At 33.8% G+C, this 17998-nt stretch overlaps 2 protein-coding genes across 2 annotated transcripts; one reads left to right on the top strand and one right to left on the bottom strand.

Annotated features, from left to right (window-relative positions):
* Positions 1-4664: 4664 nt before the first annotated feature.
* LOC106076895 (uncharacterized) lies at positions 4665-12268 on the bottom strand. Its single transcript, XM_056043407.1, has 6 exons — positions 12110-12268; positions 11226-11317; positions 10693-10778; positions 10493-10601; positions 9851-10063; positions 4665-5393 (listed from the first exon to the last, which is right to left on the bottom strand). The coding sequence occupies exons 2-6, from the start codon at positions 11314-11316 to the stop codon at positions 5215-5217; spliced, it is 678 nt and encodes a 225-aa protein (XP_055899382.1). The 5' UTR covers position 11317; positions 12110-12268; the 3' UTR covers positions 4665-5214.
* A 1368-nt stretch (positions 12269-13636) lies between these two features.
* LOC106076451 (uncharacterized) lies at positions 13637-16682 on the top strand. The gene is made up of 6 exons (XM_056043408.1): positions 13637-13821; positions 14222-14322; positions 14705-14778; positions 15069-15123; positions 15233-15355; positions 15909-16682. The coding sequence occupies exons 2-6, from the start codon at positions 14238-14240 to the stop codon at positions 16100-16102; spliced, it is 531 nt and encodes a 176-aa protein (XP_055899383.1). The 5' UTR covers positions 13637-13821; positions 14222-14237; the 3' UTR covers positions 16103-16682.
* The last annotated feature ends 1316 nt before the right edge of the window (positions 16683-17998 follow it).

The raw sequence follows: 17998 nt of genomic DNA on the forward strand, positions 1-17998 counted from the left end.
ATTGAAGCCTTCCTTTTTACCTGCCTGAGTGAACCACTTTGGGGGCCGATTTTGAGTTTGTGTTTCCACACAAAATGTCTTTGTAACCTTGTTATTGTTTAGTTTGTGAGCACACCTAATTTCTGTAGTTGTCCGCGGACCGCATCACAACGGGTACTAAACAGCAATATAAATTAAACTGTTCTTAATGTCATGCTTTCCATAGACGGTTTTTCATTTTAATCTAAAGACCGTTTTCAGCCCGGATTTCGTGTTTGACGTTAACATATGCACCAAATCAATCTTATAATCATTACTTCTAGAAAAGTCTCATCATTCACTATCATAGTGTTCTATAGTTATAATCTAAATCGTAGCCCAATATATGTTATAACAACGAAGGTGCTGTACTTGAGTTATGTAGAACATCCGCTTACTGCGCCTTGGATTTGACATTTATACTGACAAGAGACTATAACAAAAAAAAAGACGACTAGCTTCCTTCCGAAGTTCCATATTGTCGAAAGCTGACATACTGCAAGGGGCATAAACGATGCCAACGTTTACAAAGACCAAAAAATCAGTTATTTCCCTTGTATTAATATTATTTTTTAACTCTCCTGTTAACTTCGGTGGCTCCATTATAAAGGGGATTACAGCCTCCTCAAACCATCACTGTTCACATTTATGTCCCATTCCGTTGACGTTAAAAAATAATAATTAGGGATGACCTCCCGTCTGTATTTTTTGAAAAATATTTTTATTTTTCTTTGTAGGAACAACTGTCAAACAGCTTGCAACATTGTTACGTACTAACAAAGACAGACAAAAAGACAAGAAAAGAACAACAAAGTTATGCATTGTGGGGAAATTTTGATAATCTTAAGAAATATGATAAATAAATATATACCGCCATGGACGTAGCAAGGGTGGGTCGTGTTCAACCCCCCCCCTCCGAAATGAAATTGGAGGGGGAGGGTGGGTCGCGGATTAGTGGCTGATTTTTTTGTTTTGATTTTGTTTATTTTAGGTGAGAATTTAATACTAAACCATCACTTGCCCCAGCACAGCCAAGGTGGTTTTGAGTTTAAAACCCCCTACCAGGCAGGGGCGTAGCTAGTGATTTGGGTCCCTGGGGGATTTACCTGTTTGGGGGTCCCATACATTTTGACATTCGACATCATGACATGAGATAATGTACTTAATAAACGCATGTCTACTTTCAAATTGGTACAGTATATCAGTAAAATTAGCAAGAAATAATTATTAAGAATCTTTTAATGAATAATACCGTTGTTAATTGGCGAAATAATGCACAAGTGACAAATTTCAATTCATATTGCTTCACGTCGTGCTTTCTGTGCATCAAAGAAATCTATAACATCGTCGACATCGATACTGTCTAGTATTTGTGACTCCACTGACATTAAAACCATGCTAAGCCTTTTCTTGCGTCATTGTGCTCCTGAGATAGTTTTTGATGAACTTGAGCTTTGAGAATAATCTCTCACAAGACGCAATAGAAGTGGCATGAGTTAGCAGTACTCGGACGGAATTTGCAAAATTTCAGCACACATCATTATCATATAAAGCCAGGTTCCTCAATATGTCAATTAGTGATTGTGGCACTGCTTTGTTAATGAAAGTGCTTGTGCATCAAAAACATAATTTAAAACAAGCGATTTGCCTGTATTTCATCAAACAGGAAAAAGTAACAGTTTTTTATCAGTGTGTCAACATCCATATACTCCAAGGAGGTGTCTTGATTTAAGAAGAAACCTGAAGGTGTCCACATTGTTTCCCACCCTTTGGAATCTGTCCTTCAAGAAGTCTGTCCAGCACTTCTGTCGCAACACGTTTGAATTGAAGTTATATTGACAGTCAGAACTCAACTCGACATCAAGTCTTTTCTTTCTTCTGGTTATTTCGATTACAAGAACTCAATAGCATTCACTATCTTCTTTTGCGATGGATTGGGTGATCAGTTTCGTCCGTTTCTCATAATTTTGCAGAAAGCATGAAAGGGTTTTAATTTCTTTAGCAAGCAGCAGACGTTTGTAGTTTTTTCTGAACTCTATTAATTGGGAACAGGAGATTTGATCCGAATTCCAGATAAGCAAAAATTCATAATTTTCCACTGCATAAAGTGTCCATTCTTTCAGTTGTTGATTCAGAAAGTTTCTCCAACAGCTTGATGATTTTGTCGAGATGCAAGGAAACTGCCGACGTAGCTTCTTTTCTTGCGGACCATCTTGTATTACTCTCCTTTTTAAACTCCCGGCTCCAGCTTCTTTCAGTTTGACCCATCTCTGGGGTGAATTGGAAAAGTTGAACAATTCATGTACAGTTTAAAAAAAAGTGACAATTGCTGGATCTATCTCAGCAGAATGAAGAGCTGCCAGGTTCAGAAAATGACTATCACAGTTTAGAAATGCTGCCACTTTTGGAGAAATTGATTTTGGAAGACCATCACTTGACTCATCTGTATCATTTACTTCAGATGTTTTCTCTAACTGTGGTAAAAGGTATTCCCCTGGAGTTTCCTCAGCACTACTTCTGTCATCAAGAGACATTTTCACTTCTTCGATTGCTGTATCTTTGTATGAATCATCTGAATACTGATACTTTTCTTCCACACGTTCATGGTCTTCTTTGTTTTAATTGCTCTTATCAGGTTTCTTCTTCAATGATATGGATGATGAAAAAAATTACCCTATATACCAAGATACACGGCACTAGTCAGAGCTATGGAAGTTGCTCCTTGAAATTGAGAGTAACCCCGCAGGAAAGAGTTAATAATCTGTGTGGAATACATGCAACAGGGTCACTGACTTATATAACAACGTGAAAAGAAAGATTACATGACAGTGACGTAATATTTAATTAATTTGAAAACAAATTTCGGACAGTCATTTGGGGGCCTCCCTCAAGTTGGGGCCCGGGGGGATCTTCAAGTTCTACCCCTCCTCCCCCACCCTAGCTACGCCACTGCTACCAGGGGGTTTTGCAGTTGAATTCCCCTCTTCTATAAAACAAAAACAAACAAATAAAATGCAAACGACCACCCCCAAATTCCAAGAGCAAAGCTAAGGAAGATTTTGATTTAAAAAAAACCTCCAAAATTTATGATAAAACCCCTTCTTCAATATATAAAAAGCAAGTTACACACTCAAAATTCTTTGAGCGTAGCCAAAGGGGTTTTGAGTTTAAACCAACCTTTAGAGTGGTTTGAAGCTAAAAATACCTCTTCAATAAAATTTAAAAAGCAAACTACACACTCAAAATGCTTTGAGCGTAGCCAAAAGGGTTTTGAATTTAAACCCTCTTCAGCGGGGTTTAATGCTAAAAAATACCTCTTCAATAAAAAAAAAGCAATTGCATACTAAAATTCTTTGAGCTTAGTCACGTTAATGGGGGTTTAAGTTTCAACCCCCTTCCTCTAGATGGCTTTTTTTTTTAAATTTAAAAACCCCTTCAGATGATTTTGAGTTAAAAATCCCCCTACAGATAATTTTGAGGTTGAAAATCTCTCTCTTCAATGGCTGCCTGGTCGTGCGATTTGCGCGCTGGACTGTCGTTTGGAATTATCGATGGGCGCCGGTTGAAACCCTGCCCGCTCCATCCTCCATCGTCCTGCGGGAGGTTTGAACTTCAACTCTGAAGGAACATCCGAAACATGTAAACCATTTTTACAAACGTAGTATTCTAAAGCAAACTACAGTCAACAGATTCTATAAGCGTAGCTAAATGGAGTTTTGAATAAAAAAAACAACTCCAGAGATTTTTTTAGTTTAAAACCCCCAACAAATGATTTTGATGATAAAACTTCCCTTTTCGATATAAAATCTAAAGCAAACTACAGTCACCTAATTCCAAGAGCGTAGTCAAAAGAGGTTAAATATTTCTACCAGTGGTTGGGCTCCATTAATATAGTACTGTGAATAGTCATATGCCGAAATTGAAAAACACTGAATGTGGCTCAACAAATATAGCTAAGACAGATTTTAGGAGTAAGTTATAGAATCGGGTCGGAATCAAGGAAATCCTATGCCGAACTAGGAGTCGACCCCTTAGTAAGCTTGTGAAAGAACGTCGCATGAGGTTTGCGGGAGATGTTCTCCGACAAAATGAATTACGCATAATAAGAGATGCAATGACATCCTAGTACAACTTGGCGCCACACTTTCATGGAGGTCCTCATAGCAGGTGGGAAGAGGCTTCAGACATTGCCAGAGACAGATTTTTGTGGAAACAGCTTGCCGCCAAATGCGCCGAATGGCGCAGGAGGGTCTAATTCAGTAAGAATAGCACATTAGGTTTTTGAAATAATAATAGCAGGATAATGCACTGTAGATACCTCAGAATATGCATTTTGTTGGCTTTCAAAACCGGAAATTGTGCTTGGCGGCGGGGTTGGGGGTTAACTCCGGGAAGAACATATTCTAGGGCAAAATAAAAGTCTACCGAAAGAATAAAGGGTCAGAATGTAATAAAGAATATTAATGTAGGCCTACACTTACTCATACATTTTTATCTGGCCGGGGGGGGGTAGAAAAAAAATCCCCCCCCCGAAAAAAAATCCTGGCAAAGCCAATGCCGTAGACACCAAAATGCTAACTATTTATATTCCTCCGCCTTAAATGAAAATCTTCAATACAAAACAAAGATAATCTCAAACTACCCAAAATGCTTTTGACTTTATTATTCTTATGAGTATGAAATTGCACTTTATTATCATCGTATTTTAACTTTAATTCATGAATACATCTCTTATCTTTCAATGACTAACCCTTTCATCCTGTTTGATACGTTTTCACTAAAGTTATGCATAAAAAAGTATTTAACATTTAGTTTTAAGGCCTAGGCCAATATTAATAACCTTGAAATTATAAAGACAAAAGAACTAACAAATAGCTTATTTATTAAAAATTCATGATAACAAACACATAATGAGATGCAAATAAAAATAGTAATTTTCTACGCATGTAACATTGCATGTAACAAAAGTAAAACGTTGGAAGATAAGAAGTTAAAATCAAGCTAATTTAATTCTTTACGTAGTACGTAGCCTATACACAATAAACTGTAATTTATAAATTAGAAAATGAATAAAACTGCATCATTACTTTCAGACTTTTAAATATATATTTGTAAAAAAACAAAAACATTAATCAAACACAATATCAAACACACATATTTCTGAAGCATTCATCACAAACTGCCTGTAAGGGGACTCTAGTAGTGCCAAGAGATTTTAGGCTTAGATGCCCAATTGAAAGTACAGGTTCCGGTCATACCAAATTGGGTTGGTCCGCATCCCATTCTGCGAAATATTTCTTCAATAGTCTGCTCAGGATAACCATAAGACAAGCAACGGACTATGCCGCTAAGCTCCAGTGTAAACCAGAAAGTAGCTGGAAGATAAAAGTGAATGGATCTTCTATTAGTTTCCGCACATCAAATGATACGTCTTTCTAGTGGATTTTAATTCTCACCACGAACACACACACTCAGATACATACATATATATATAGACAAAGTAAAAGTAAAAAAGTAAAGTTCTTCTTTCAGACCTTGTGTTCTTTAGGGCAGAGGATGTTTTGTGGCCTATGGTTAACGAGGGTACATGTGGCCAGCACAATGACCAACCGTAACCGTCTTTACTTTTCCCCTACTAATGTCAGGTACCCATTAGAGCTGGGTGGACTCAGAGGATGTCAAAGATTCCGAAATTAAAAATCCCAGTCTTCACTAGGATTCGAACCCGTTACCGCTCAGCCACCGCTCCTCCATAGACAGAGTAGTTAAATTAAAATTGTTTCTATGCTTATCAAGTATTTTAGAAATTTAATGTACATAAGATTTGATATTGCCTACAAAACAATTGACTTAATTTTTAGATTCATGCCTGTGACATAAACAATGGAAAGGTTATTTGAGACCTGGAGTTGGACCATTCTGTTGCTTAAGGTCAATCGTCATCAGCCAGCTAACAATCAATATATAAAGGATATTAAAACAAGATTACAAAAAGAGTTTGTATTATCACATAAACTCAGAGGCGGTTTCCATCGAATTCACAAATGGATAAGAAATATTCAAGCCATATTCTTGTTTTGATCGTTTAAAGTAATAGAATTTTAAAATTATTTGGCGCTATTCTTTAAGTAAAAGCAAACAGGACAACAATTAGTCTTTGATAAGACTCTTCTAACTCTTCTGGAATAAGTAGAGTAACGTTAACTGATCACCTAAGAACATCATGGAAACCTCCCATAGAGTGTCGTTGTCAACTGGTACGGTAGCTCAGGGTGTCAGCCCTCCCCATCAACTTTTAAAAAATAAGTTCCAATAAACACTATAGCTAGTGTGACAAGTCAAAAGCTCGCTGTCAGAGTCACTCAAATTTATCACAGCATTAATTATTATTATTCATTAGTTATTTATTTTATTCTAGTTATTTCCCCGTCCTATCCCCAATTTCTTCACCCGCCCCACCGTTTCCTATCCAGGCTAGACTGAGTCCACCACCTTGGCGGCCTTTTCACTTATCTTCCCTTGACCGGGGTAAAGATAAACACATTCTCTTTGATCGTACCGGCCCGATGTCTGACGGGCGAAGTTGACACCACCTTGTGTGGAATGCAAGTCACTCTTCCCCCCCTCCTTCTCCCACGTCTCTCTTTGATCTAGGAGAGCGATCGGACCAACACGCCTCTCGACGCTTCAAGGTGCGACTCCCATCTCAAGTCCAATTCACCCACGTGTAGGATAATTCTTAGCCTAGGACATTTCCTGTTTCCGCCCTCATTTTCCAGGCCTATATATAAGGTAAATAAAATCAAACCAGACCCTCTTATTTCTCTATCGCTGTCAATCGAGTCTGGACTATATTATCATTTATTCTTACTCCTAGAGGAATACCTGGTGGTAAGCCGAACTTAATCACAAGTTCCATCTTAGTTACTTTGTGCATATTTCTCACTGGAGATTATCATGTGTATTCTATGATTTCATTTACATTAATTAGTGCATTGTGTATTTCTCACTGTCGTAAGTAGAAAACATAAACCTGGCATATGTTTGTATATTTATGTATTGCATTAATCTATTAATGCTACATTGCTCAGTTGATCGTTGATGCATCCATGTATATATTTGTACATCTTATTTTATTTCCTTTATCTCGGCTGACCGCCTTGATAATTTTACTATCGCACTAAAACTGCGCTTAGAAGAGAGATATGAGTTATCTCCCCTGTAGTCATTTTACTCTAACGAGAGTTGCGCCCCTTGAACGGACACTCTCCATTCAAGCGCGCTCCATTGTTCTCGGACGACGGTCATATGTAAACAAACCGTCAAGGTCGCTGACCACCGCCCTTTCTCCCCCCCCCCCTTTTCTCTTCCAACTTGTGTTGCTTATTTGATATTATTTTTCCCCTTTTATGTATATTTTTATATTGCTATTATCAGCCATCTATTTTCCAAATCCCATTTGTCATCATCTCCCCATTGTGCTCTAAAGCAATTTTACCAATCTGACGAATGCACCTCAGTCGAGGGCATCGATAAGATGCATGAGAGACATGTCCTAACTTGTCTTTATTTATCCGCAGCCTCCCTCAGGTGTCTGCCTATTTATGTGCTTAGTGCTATTCAGCAATGTATTTGCTATCGAGAATCACCTATTGCCTTTGTGCTTAGTGCTATTCAGCACTGCACTTGCTTATTTATCGGATCACTTGCCCACTTGCTATTGAGCATCATCTACTGCCTACGTGGATCTACTCAACTCTACTACTTGGCGCTATCGGCCTTGCCCGCCTATTCCTGTCAACTTATTAGGTGCGACGTCCCTATAGACCCAGATCTGTGCGAGACGTCATAGCTACGCCAAACCTCTGCAACTAACTGGACCTGTCCTGTTAACTACGCTGCCCACGGCAGATCAGCTCTGCCCGCAGTAACCTTGTGCCCACGGTAGCCGGCCAACCGCCCTACTGTACCCACTACAGATATCAGAACTTTGGATTGAGACTCCACAAGAACTGAATCACCGGCGTCCCTCTATCCGCTAGAGCGCCACCTCCAGCTGCAGAACCTCAAGCCAGGATCACAGCCAGCTGCGAAAACAACAGGACAACCAGCTAAGTTCAGAAGACAAAGTGACATACTCTCTTATTAAGTGCAAGAGTGATGATTAGACATAGTATTCACTAGAGATAGATGCAAACCCTTCCCCTTTTTATTCTCATATGTAAATATTTATGTAAATAAATATTCTTCATTTTTAACTTTGTATCTTTCTTTCATTGCTTGTCTCGTTGCGTGTCCGCTCCCGATTTATATGCTGACGGGTTGGTGTGTGATAATTTAAAAAATAATCATCCCCTAGACACTAAAAGCACCAAACACACGTCACAACCCCCCACCTGTCACAGCTAGTTAGTTCTTTTGTTGAACTATTACAGTGAGCTGATTACCTACTTTTATTGATTTGTACTTACAATAAGTTTCAATTCTATTATAAAATTCCATTGATTATCATATACATTCAGATGTCACTGCAGATTTTACAATGATATTTAATTAAAATAAGAAACATAACAGGTTTCCAGGTGCTAATTGGTGATCTGAAATCCAGAATCTAGATGTACGCAAGAATTGGTATGGCTTTACAAGTTAATTCTTAAGTTACTAGATCTAGATCTAGGATTAGTAGGCCAACTATTAGGTAATAGTGAACTATGCTGTTCGCATCTGATTCATTTCTTAATTAAGACCTAATTGTTTAAAACTTTTTTAGATTAGTTTTTGATTTCTGTTGTGTTTGTGTTTGTAATGTTATTACAGCGCCTTGAGCCTACATTTTGTTTGTTAACAGTGCTTTATAAATAAAATTATTATTATTATTATTATTATGTGATACTAATGTTTACATACTAAATAAATCAGCACCACTAAAGCTAATATAAGCTATTTCCTTAATAACTTATAGATGTTAATTTTGTTTAAATTGTTCAATGCATTTAAATCTAAATCTAGATCTACATCTAGCTTCTATTTAGTCTAATTTAGATTGTTGTGAAGTGTATAATGAGGATATGTAAAAACTGTGTGCTGTCATCGACTATGAATAATGCTGCAAAATTTCAATTTGATCTGAGAACTGGAAGTGGGAGAAAAATAGTAAAAGTATCAAAAAGTTTTACATTTGTCGAAATTATGTATCTTTTAAGTTATATTTTATTAAAGGGAGTAATATAATTTTACTATAACTGTTGGCGTCCTTCATGTGACTATAAAGCCTGGCGTTATTTGTGGTCGGAACGATATCAACCACAAATCAGTTACTCCTTTTCCCCACAGATGATGTGTCTCACTCTAAAGGAGCTCGATATTATACATATATTTTGGGATCAGTGGAGTCGCATGTTCTTTCAGCATGCAGCATTATATGCTGCTAGCTGCCTAAAGATCGCCTGCTAATGAGATGTTGTTTTTTCTTAGCTTGACTTCCAAATTCTTCCCCATGTTTGGGTATAGGCTCAAGGCAGCAGAGGTTTGGATTTAGTTTTTCTTTTCCTAGGTGGCTGACCAGCCAAAGCTAACGAGCCCCTGCTTCCCGTAACGACTATAGCATGGCATCTAAAAGATCTCATTTATTGATGTCCTTAAAATAGACAAAAATATCTAATTGCAGAACTAGTACTTAATAAGAAGTATTCGCATTTTGAATATTTAAGAGATTGAAATTATATTAGTATTAGCCAGTTCTTTACAAATATTCTTAAGGCATTGTGATAAATAAATATTAGATTTCGCTATGGGAAAGGGACATTAAAATAGTAATCGATTCCTCACGTACCAAAACAATGGTTGGGCTGGTCTACAATCTTGGCATTCTGTTGCTTTTTGTTTGTTGCATGTTCTTCAACATTACCGGACGGGTCTTGGGTCGCTAAGATATTCACCTCTTGACCAATGTTGACTTTCATGGATTCACTGAACAGACGACACATATCGCCATCTAGCACATTAGAGTCTAAACTGAGTACTATTTCATTTTTATCGTATAATCCTGTAGAGTATATAAAAAACATTTCACACTTTTAGAGATGGAAAGGCATGTGAAGTTGTTACAAATCAGTGTCTTTTTAAAAACGGTATTCTTTGCATAAAGGCAGCCAAATCTACAGCACTTTCTCTACCAAACAGTTGGTCAGCATTCCGTATAATCAGTTCCCCTTTCAGACCTTGTGATCTATAGGGCAGAGGATATAGAGAGCATATTACTATGGTCACCGTTTAGTAAAGTAGTCATATGGCCAGCAAAGAGCATTTACTTCCCCATCTAATTTCATGTATATATTAGAGTGGGATGGGTTCAGACGCGTACTAGGAATCTCTAAATACCAAATCCCAGTCTTCATTAAGATTTAAGCATTAGACTCCCCCCCCCCCTACTCTTACATAAGAGAGCAAACATTTTGGAAATGTTTATAATTACCTCTTACGAGCAAATCTGTGAATTTCAGCTCTCTTTCTTTCTTATTGGTTTTCGTAACAACTAGATCACTGAGAGTGTCACTCGCTCCAGGGGCGTAGTTTACGTTGATCTGAAAATTTTGTAAACAGTTGTTTTTTTAAAGTAATCATTTAAAACAGTAAAGCATGGATATATTTTTCTGTATCTAAAATGCATCTTACATTTCTGATGTAAGGTTTCGATTGGCTTGCTGTATCGTCTCTCCATCTGACATCATACCATGAGACATGAAGTCTCTCCAAACTTACTATGAAAAAAAAAAATTACTCATATAAAAGATGTAGATACAAGGAAGAATTAAGTGTTACTTTGTAATAACATTCGTGGAGTTAAAGATGTTGTTAAAGGTGTTGTTTACAGTCTTGTTGACCATGTTGCTGAAGGTGTTGTCGAATACGTCGTTGAAGGTGTTGAAGATGTTATTGACTTTTTTTTTGACAATGATGTTGAAATTGCTGTTAAAATGGTGGCAATTTTGTCGAGATGTTGTTGAAGATGGTTTTAAAGATGTTGCTGACGATACTGTTAAAGATGTTTTAGCAATGTTGTTGAAAAAACGTTGTTGAAAATGTTGTTGGAGATGTTGTAGAGGAAAATAAAGTATTCTAACTATACAATACGAAAGCGATAGTTTAAAGAATGTTTATAATGCTTCTATTTTATTTACAGTGTGAGGCAATTAAGGAAATCTCACCTGGAGAATCTTTTTGGGCTAAGTCACAGACATAAAAATATTCACGACATATTGTTTCTATGTCAATAATTTTTTGAGGTAAGGTTTCCATTCTGAAAAGAAATCAATGTTAATCGTTGCACGAATGTACCAATGTATATATATATATATATATATATATATATATATATATATATAGATAGATAGATATAGATAGATAGATAGATAGATAGATAGATAGATAGATAGATAGATAGATAGATATAGATAGATAGATACATAGATAGATAGATAGGTAGATAGATAGATAGATAGATAGATAGATAGATAGATAGATAGATAGATAGATAGATAGATAGATAGATAGATAGATATAGATAGATAGATAGATAGATAGATAGATAGATAGATAGATAGATAGATAGATAGATAGATAGGTAGATAGATAGATAGATAGATAGATAGATAGATAGATAGATAGATAGATAGATAGATAGATAGATAGATAGATAGATAGATCAACATTTTAATACGTGTTGTTACCATTTAAAAACAATCTTTTAAGTCTATAACCAAATGTCTAACGACTTTTTGCTTGTTTTTTCAATTCACTTGTTTCCTTTATTATAAAGCTCATCTTTATGAAGGCATAAATCAAACAGAAAGATTACTTTCAATTCTGGTGCCTGAAAATGAGCTATTGGCTTCCTAAAGACGTAGATCAAGCCTCAACACATTAACGTGAATGTAAGTCACTGGAAAAATAACTTAATTATAGAACCATCTTCCTCTGGTAAAAGTATTAAATATCCCTTAACCAAATTAAAGATCTAGATATATATATAATATTCTTAAAGAATGTATTTTATTATTATTTTAAAGAATTTGTATTTAAATTATCTTACCTTGTGTGGGTGTAAAGGTCCAACAGATGTAAAATGGATGAATTTTAAATTCCACACTTATTGTTGAAACAAAAGAATTAAACTGGACTCCCGATGTCCAAGTCGAATGTTTTTATACAATTCGTCATGTTGTCACAATGACGTGTTTACAGAAAGTAGGTTTCGGGATCTGTAAATTGGAAATAGACAACAAATTTGGCTGAAATTTCCGAAAATGTCAAAAATTAATACGCTTTTTTTTTTCAATTTATATCTCTTAAAGAAATATTCTTAAAAAAATAAATGTCATATGTATTTAAAATATTAAAAAATATAGATGTTTGAATTTGTTTAGTTAAATCTGAAAAACCCGATGCCATGTAATAATTATAGTACTATATATTTAAAAACCAAATACGATTATCATACAATGGTATCGATACTTTTTTTCTGTTGGTAAACTAACGAATTCAATAAAAAAAAAGAATTGACATCGTAATAAAACTGCGAGTGCTAATATCATTTTTTTAAATAAACAGTTGCAGTTGTCTCTTTCTGTCCACTTGTCACTTCTTAAAACTCATTTTTTACAAATTGTGTTTTAAGTAGCATTATGGGTAATTAAGGTAACGAGTAAATAAATTGTAGATATAAATGTTGTTTAGAATATTTCATTTTTTAAAATTACCTTGCAGCATTATGTATTTTTAAAACGCTTTTCTAAAAATATATACAGATATTTTATTGAAACCTTTTTTGGTTTTAATCTCAGATTGTAATGAAAGCTTAAAAAAATAAATTTATTCCAATATAATGCATTTTCTTTTTAATATGGCTAACAAAAGCATAAAAATATGCTTTAAAACTTATGAAAACTCTCAAACACTTATCGATATAAAAAGGAATCTTCATTCTTAGTTTTTTTTTAGTTTTCTGCATGATTTGTGTTTATACTTGGTTCCTTTAATCTAGAAAAAATAAGCTTTAAAATCGTATTTTTAACAAGCCAGTACATATACAGGATGACATACTTAGACTTAGGCTTAGATCCAAAAAGATCTGTCCAAATAAAAAAAAATTAATATATCTCTTTGAATATTCATTTAAAATTATTAATAGGTCATTTAAAAACACACACAAAGAAAAGGGATTAGTTGTATAATTATGAGTTGTATTCATTGTTTTAATTTATTAACTTTTACCAATGATTTTAAGTTAATTAACGTAGTAGGAGATTACACGTTCGACCTTCTTCCTTTTATCATTTACACCTTTATATAGTGAATTATCGCGTTACTTCCAAATATTACACTTTAAATAGTCTGTAACAATTTTTCAATTCACTATTTCGCCATGGGAGTACTCGAGTATTGATTTGGTAATCGAAAAAAAAAAAACGAAACAGATTTTTTTCCCCTCTATATTAAGATCTAAAATAAATTTAAAAATCCAAGAAATATTTTCTAAATATATTATAGACATTAAAAATGTATTATGAATTTGACGTGTACAGTAAACTTTCCAGTGAGGCGCTCTGCTCATTACGTGTCTAGTCCGCCCTGTCACTATCGGGAAGTACCTGACAAAGTCTATCCCGAAACCAATACGCTAGCCACGTAATAGGGCCTGGTTTAAAAGCTGAGACTCTACCCAATCTTTAGACATTTAACCCAAACGTCTAGATAAGATATTATTTTAAATTCATTTTCTATCTTTATTTCACGAATTTATAAGTAAGTTTGATAGTTATGTTTATTTTGTTATTATTCTTTTTTATCTAAGCTAGACATAGAATGCAGTAGTATTGACGTTGAATAGGACTCTCGTTCTATTTTATTTATGAATATATTCATGTAATTTTCTTTTCTTTTCTGTAAACATCATGGTGTCTGTATTATTTTAAAATTATATTATAATTAATTTACAAACTATTTGAAGTATTTATAGTATGTTCTAATATGAATTTAAATTTTTTGTAGCCGATTAAAACGATCTCACACATCTACATCTGCTTTTATTCTATTCTCTTGTGTTATAAATGATTTGTGTTTATAATAGGGTACACTAATAAAATCAACTGTGAAGCTTTAATAAAAATCAAAGACCAATAATGTTACGTCTGTTTTGATTCAGGGCATTAAGGAACAAAATGGCTTCAGAACAAAAAGGTGTTATTGACTTGAATGAGATTGTAAACTCCTACTTCAGTGAAGTTAAATCCAAACAGATTGCTGGTAAGCGAAATGTTAGAAAGCAATAGAATTTCTGTTTTGATACTTATGAAATACTTATACAAATATTTGATTGATTACATTTATTCCATATTCATCTGTAGACTATTTTATCTTTATGATGAGAGCTTTATCTCAAAGACGTCTTGCTTTATTACAAATAATTATATGGGTTCATGTAGTTCATATAACATTTAGGCTTCATTTCTAATTTCTTTTTTTACGACATTGTGTTTCTTTTTTTACTATAAGAAAAATAATTAAAAAAAAAAAAGAGCTCTAAAGGAAATTGAATTCGCAAATGTTCCTTATGATCTAAAATTGTTTACTCAATGTTTATGCAATTGTAAACAAGTTTTATTTTTTTGTAAATCTGTGTTTAAAGGTAAGCCGAACCTAGAAAAGTTGAAGATGACAGTGGTAGACAAGAAATGGACAGGAGAAAGAAAAGACCCTAGGGTAAGATTGTTGTTAATATCTTCTGAATCTGTATCTATCTATCTTTCAATCTATCTTTCTATCTTTCAATCTATCTATCTATCTATCTATCTATCTATCTATCTATCTATCTATCTATCTATCTATCTATCTATCTATCTATCTATATATATATATATATATATATATATATCTATATATATCTTTCTTTCATTCTTTTTTTTTTAAACTGTTATGTTTATATTATATTGCTATTACTTATGATGTTTATATTATCAATGTCACACTGATAATGTCCCTCTTGATTTTAGACCTCCAATGCTGATGTTAATATCACATTTACAGTTACCAAAGGCCAAGTTAAAGGTAAATACAATTCCAGAATTTTAATGCTATTATTGTATTCCAGAATTTCTGTAAATCGAATGACCTTCACCCCCTTTTAGCTTTGTCTTCACATTTTGTCGTTATTTAGGTTTCAACAAAGAACTTGAGATATCTCTTCCAGAAGGTCTTCCAGTGAATAGTTTGAAGTTTAACCCTGCTCAAGAAAAGACAGAGAACAAATCAACTAACTCACCAGGATCAGCTTTTACAGGTACAATTGTTCTTATTGGTATCACCGTCACCTTCACCAATCCTTTAGTGTGTTGAACTGTCGGGGCACCACACAAGATCTGTCAACCGTCTTTCTCCATTTTTCTCTGTCCTTTGACTTAGAATTTCATTCAATGACAGGCCTGTCAATTCTTTGATGTTGTCTTCCCATAACATCCTCTGTCTTCCTCTTCTTCTTCTTCCTTCTACTTTTGCCTGAAGGAAGGACGTTGTGATGTGGCCATACAGTTTGGGTTTACGTTTTTTGACAGTGATTAGCAGGTCATCCTGATGTCTAATTGCTGTATTAATCCTGTTTCTACACTTGTCATTCAAGATGCAGTCTTTGTTAGTGACACCTAGAATCTTAGAGTCTTGGCATATGAGTATATATATATATATTAAATTGTACTATATTAATCTCATGTTAGTTAACGATAAAAGATGCCATGGTAGCTTCAAGTTGGTCTAATGGAAACTCGTATTTTAGTTTGCATTTCAAAACAATGTTTATATAATTATTTATTTACTTTTTGTATTCTGATTTATTTTAGCACAAGTGTCTTTACGAGTACAGTTAAAAGGAATTGTTTTACTTCAAGACGGGGGCCAAACCACTGAGACAGAATTTGTACAAATGATTGCCGATTTACTGAAAAAAAAATCATATCCACTGTCAGTTATTGAGAAAAAAGAAATCCCAGACTGTGTTGAATGGACAATCGAGGGGCATGTGAAAATACAATAAGTGGCGTAATATAATTTTTATAACAATAAGATGTTGTTTAAATTACTGTTTGTATTCCACAAGTTGCAAATGTTTGGCATTAACTTTATTGTTATTTTGTCTCATTAAGATATATGCAATTAAAGCGTTGGATCTCTAAATGTAGAGCACATAGCGTTTTTTTTTCTATTGTTTATTGTTTACTCAATGAAACATTGTCTAGAAAATGTTTCTGTTTTTAAATTTTGAAAGATTAGCTCTTAAATACTTTGTTAGTGTTAATTTAAAATAAATCTACATTTATTTATACAATTATACACTTCATGTACAGAGCACAACATATAAATTTACACTTAAATATTTACTAATGCATTTTTTAAAATTAATAAATAAGACTTATATAAAAAAACTTTCTCATGTAAAATTCATAATATAAATTTATTAAGCCCTAAGCAAAATGTTACGTTATTGTGACATGGTGAGTTATTGTGGTTGTTGACACATACTAATTCAAATACAATATATTATTGCTGATATGATTTTAATAATCTCATTTTCTTATGAAATTTTATCAATAAATTTGATATATTTTTATACAAAATCTTGAATTCGTTTTTGTATTTTTTGTTGTTTGTTTGTTTTTTAAAAAAATTTATAAGCCCATTAATAAGGTGTTAATTTTTTTTTTGTTGTGACTTGATTTCACAACTACCAATGACTTAAGATTGAAAGAGGTTTAAATTACATCTAGGGCTGATCAATGTAGATCTGGTTCATGTATCCTGTATCGTATTACGTCTCAAACACTAGACTTATTATTACATATTTCTTCAAAGCTGCTTCCGAAGGCGAACACGAAAGTCCACATTATTCACACTTTCAGCTCATTAAAATGCAAATATTATTATTGCATTGTTAAATGCAAACAAATTGTTTGTTACGTATTAAAGAACACAAATATCTGTCTATATATGCAGCACAAGCGCTAAAGTATCTTAAAGTTGTAATAAATTTTATTGATGAAAAATATAGTATAATATAAGGTGACTTTAAATATAAATATTTCTATACAAAATAACATTTTTAAAAAATTAGACATAAAATTTAGTTACATAGGAAAATAATATTCATAACTCGTGCAAAACATGTGCACACAGCAAAGTGCGCATGTCAAAACAGAAAACCTTTTCTTTAACTAATATAGCAACATAATACAGATTGTTGATAAATGCACACATACAATAAATAGTTTATAGTTATTTTTACATGTAATATATTACTTCGCTGACTAAGTAGAACCATTCTTATACTTATTAAAAAAAAACTATTTCAACGTATAATATTTATAATGTGCATACGACCAACACAGTAACGCAATTATGTATTTAAAATAAAAAAAACACTTTTGATCGCATACGAGCCTGAAGAGATAGGGTTAACAACATTGATATCTATAAAAATGTACAGTTTTTCTTCCTCTGGGTGTAAGAATCAACTACGAGGTAGCCACGTTTTGTTATCAATGATAACTCCCTACTTTCCTCAGATAGTCATTCTTTTCGTGGACCCAACGCTTCTAGGTTCGCCAAGTTTCTCCCTCAAAAGTTACGATTTGTGTTTTTTTTTACAGAACACAGAGAAAAAGTTTGGAACTCGCTCTTCATCGAGCTCAGACAAACAGCATGTCTCGCTACATTCAAAGCATATCTATTTTCTATTTTAAAGTTAATTAGATTATTTAGTCATTTTATCTCTTGTATGTCTGTTATGTTATCATGTAGCCCTACGATAGCCGTTGACATTGTTATGCAAATTAAATTATTATTATTATGTTAGAAACGAATGAGTACTTATTCTCTGGCGCTGCAAGGGTCGAGTTTCGTTAAAGAGAAACACAATCCATTGTAGTTCTTTATC

Source organism: Biomphalaria glabrata, chromosome 10, assembly GCF_947242115.1.
Source record: "Biomphalaria glabrata chromosome 10, xgBioGlab47.1, whole genome shotgun sequence".
Classification (NCBI taxonomy): Eukaryota; Metazoa; Mollusca; class Gastropoda; family Planorbidae; genus Biomphalaria; species Biomphalaria glabrata.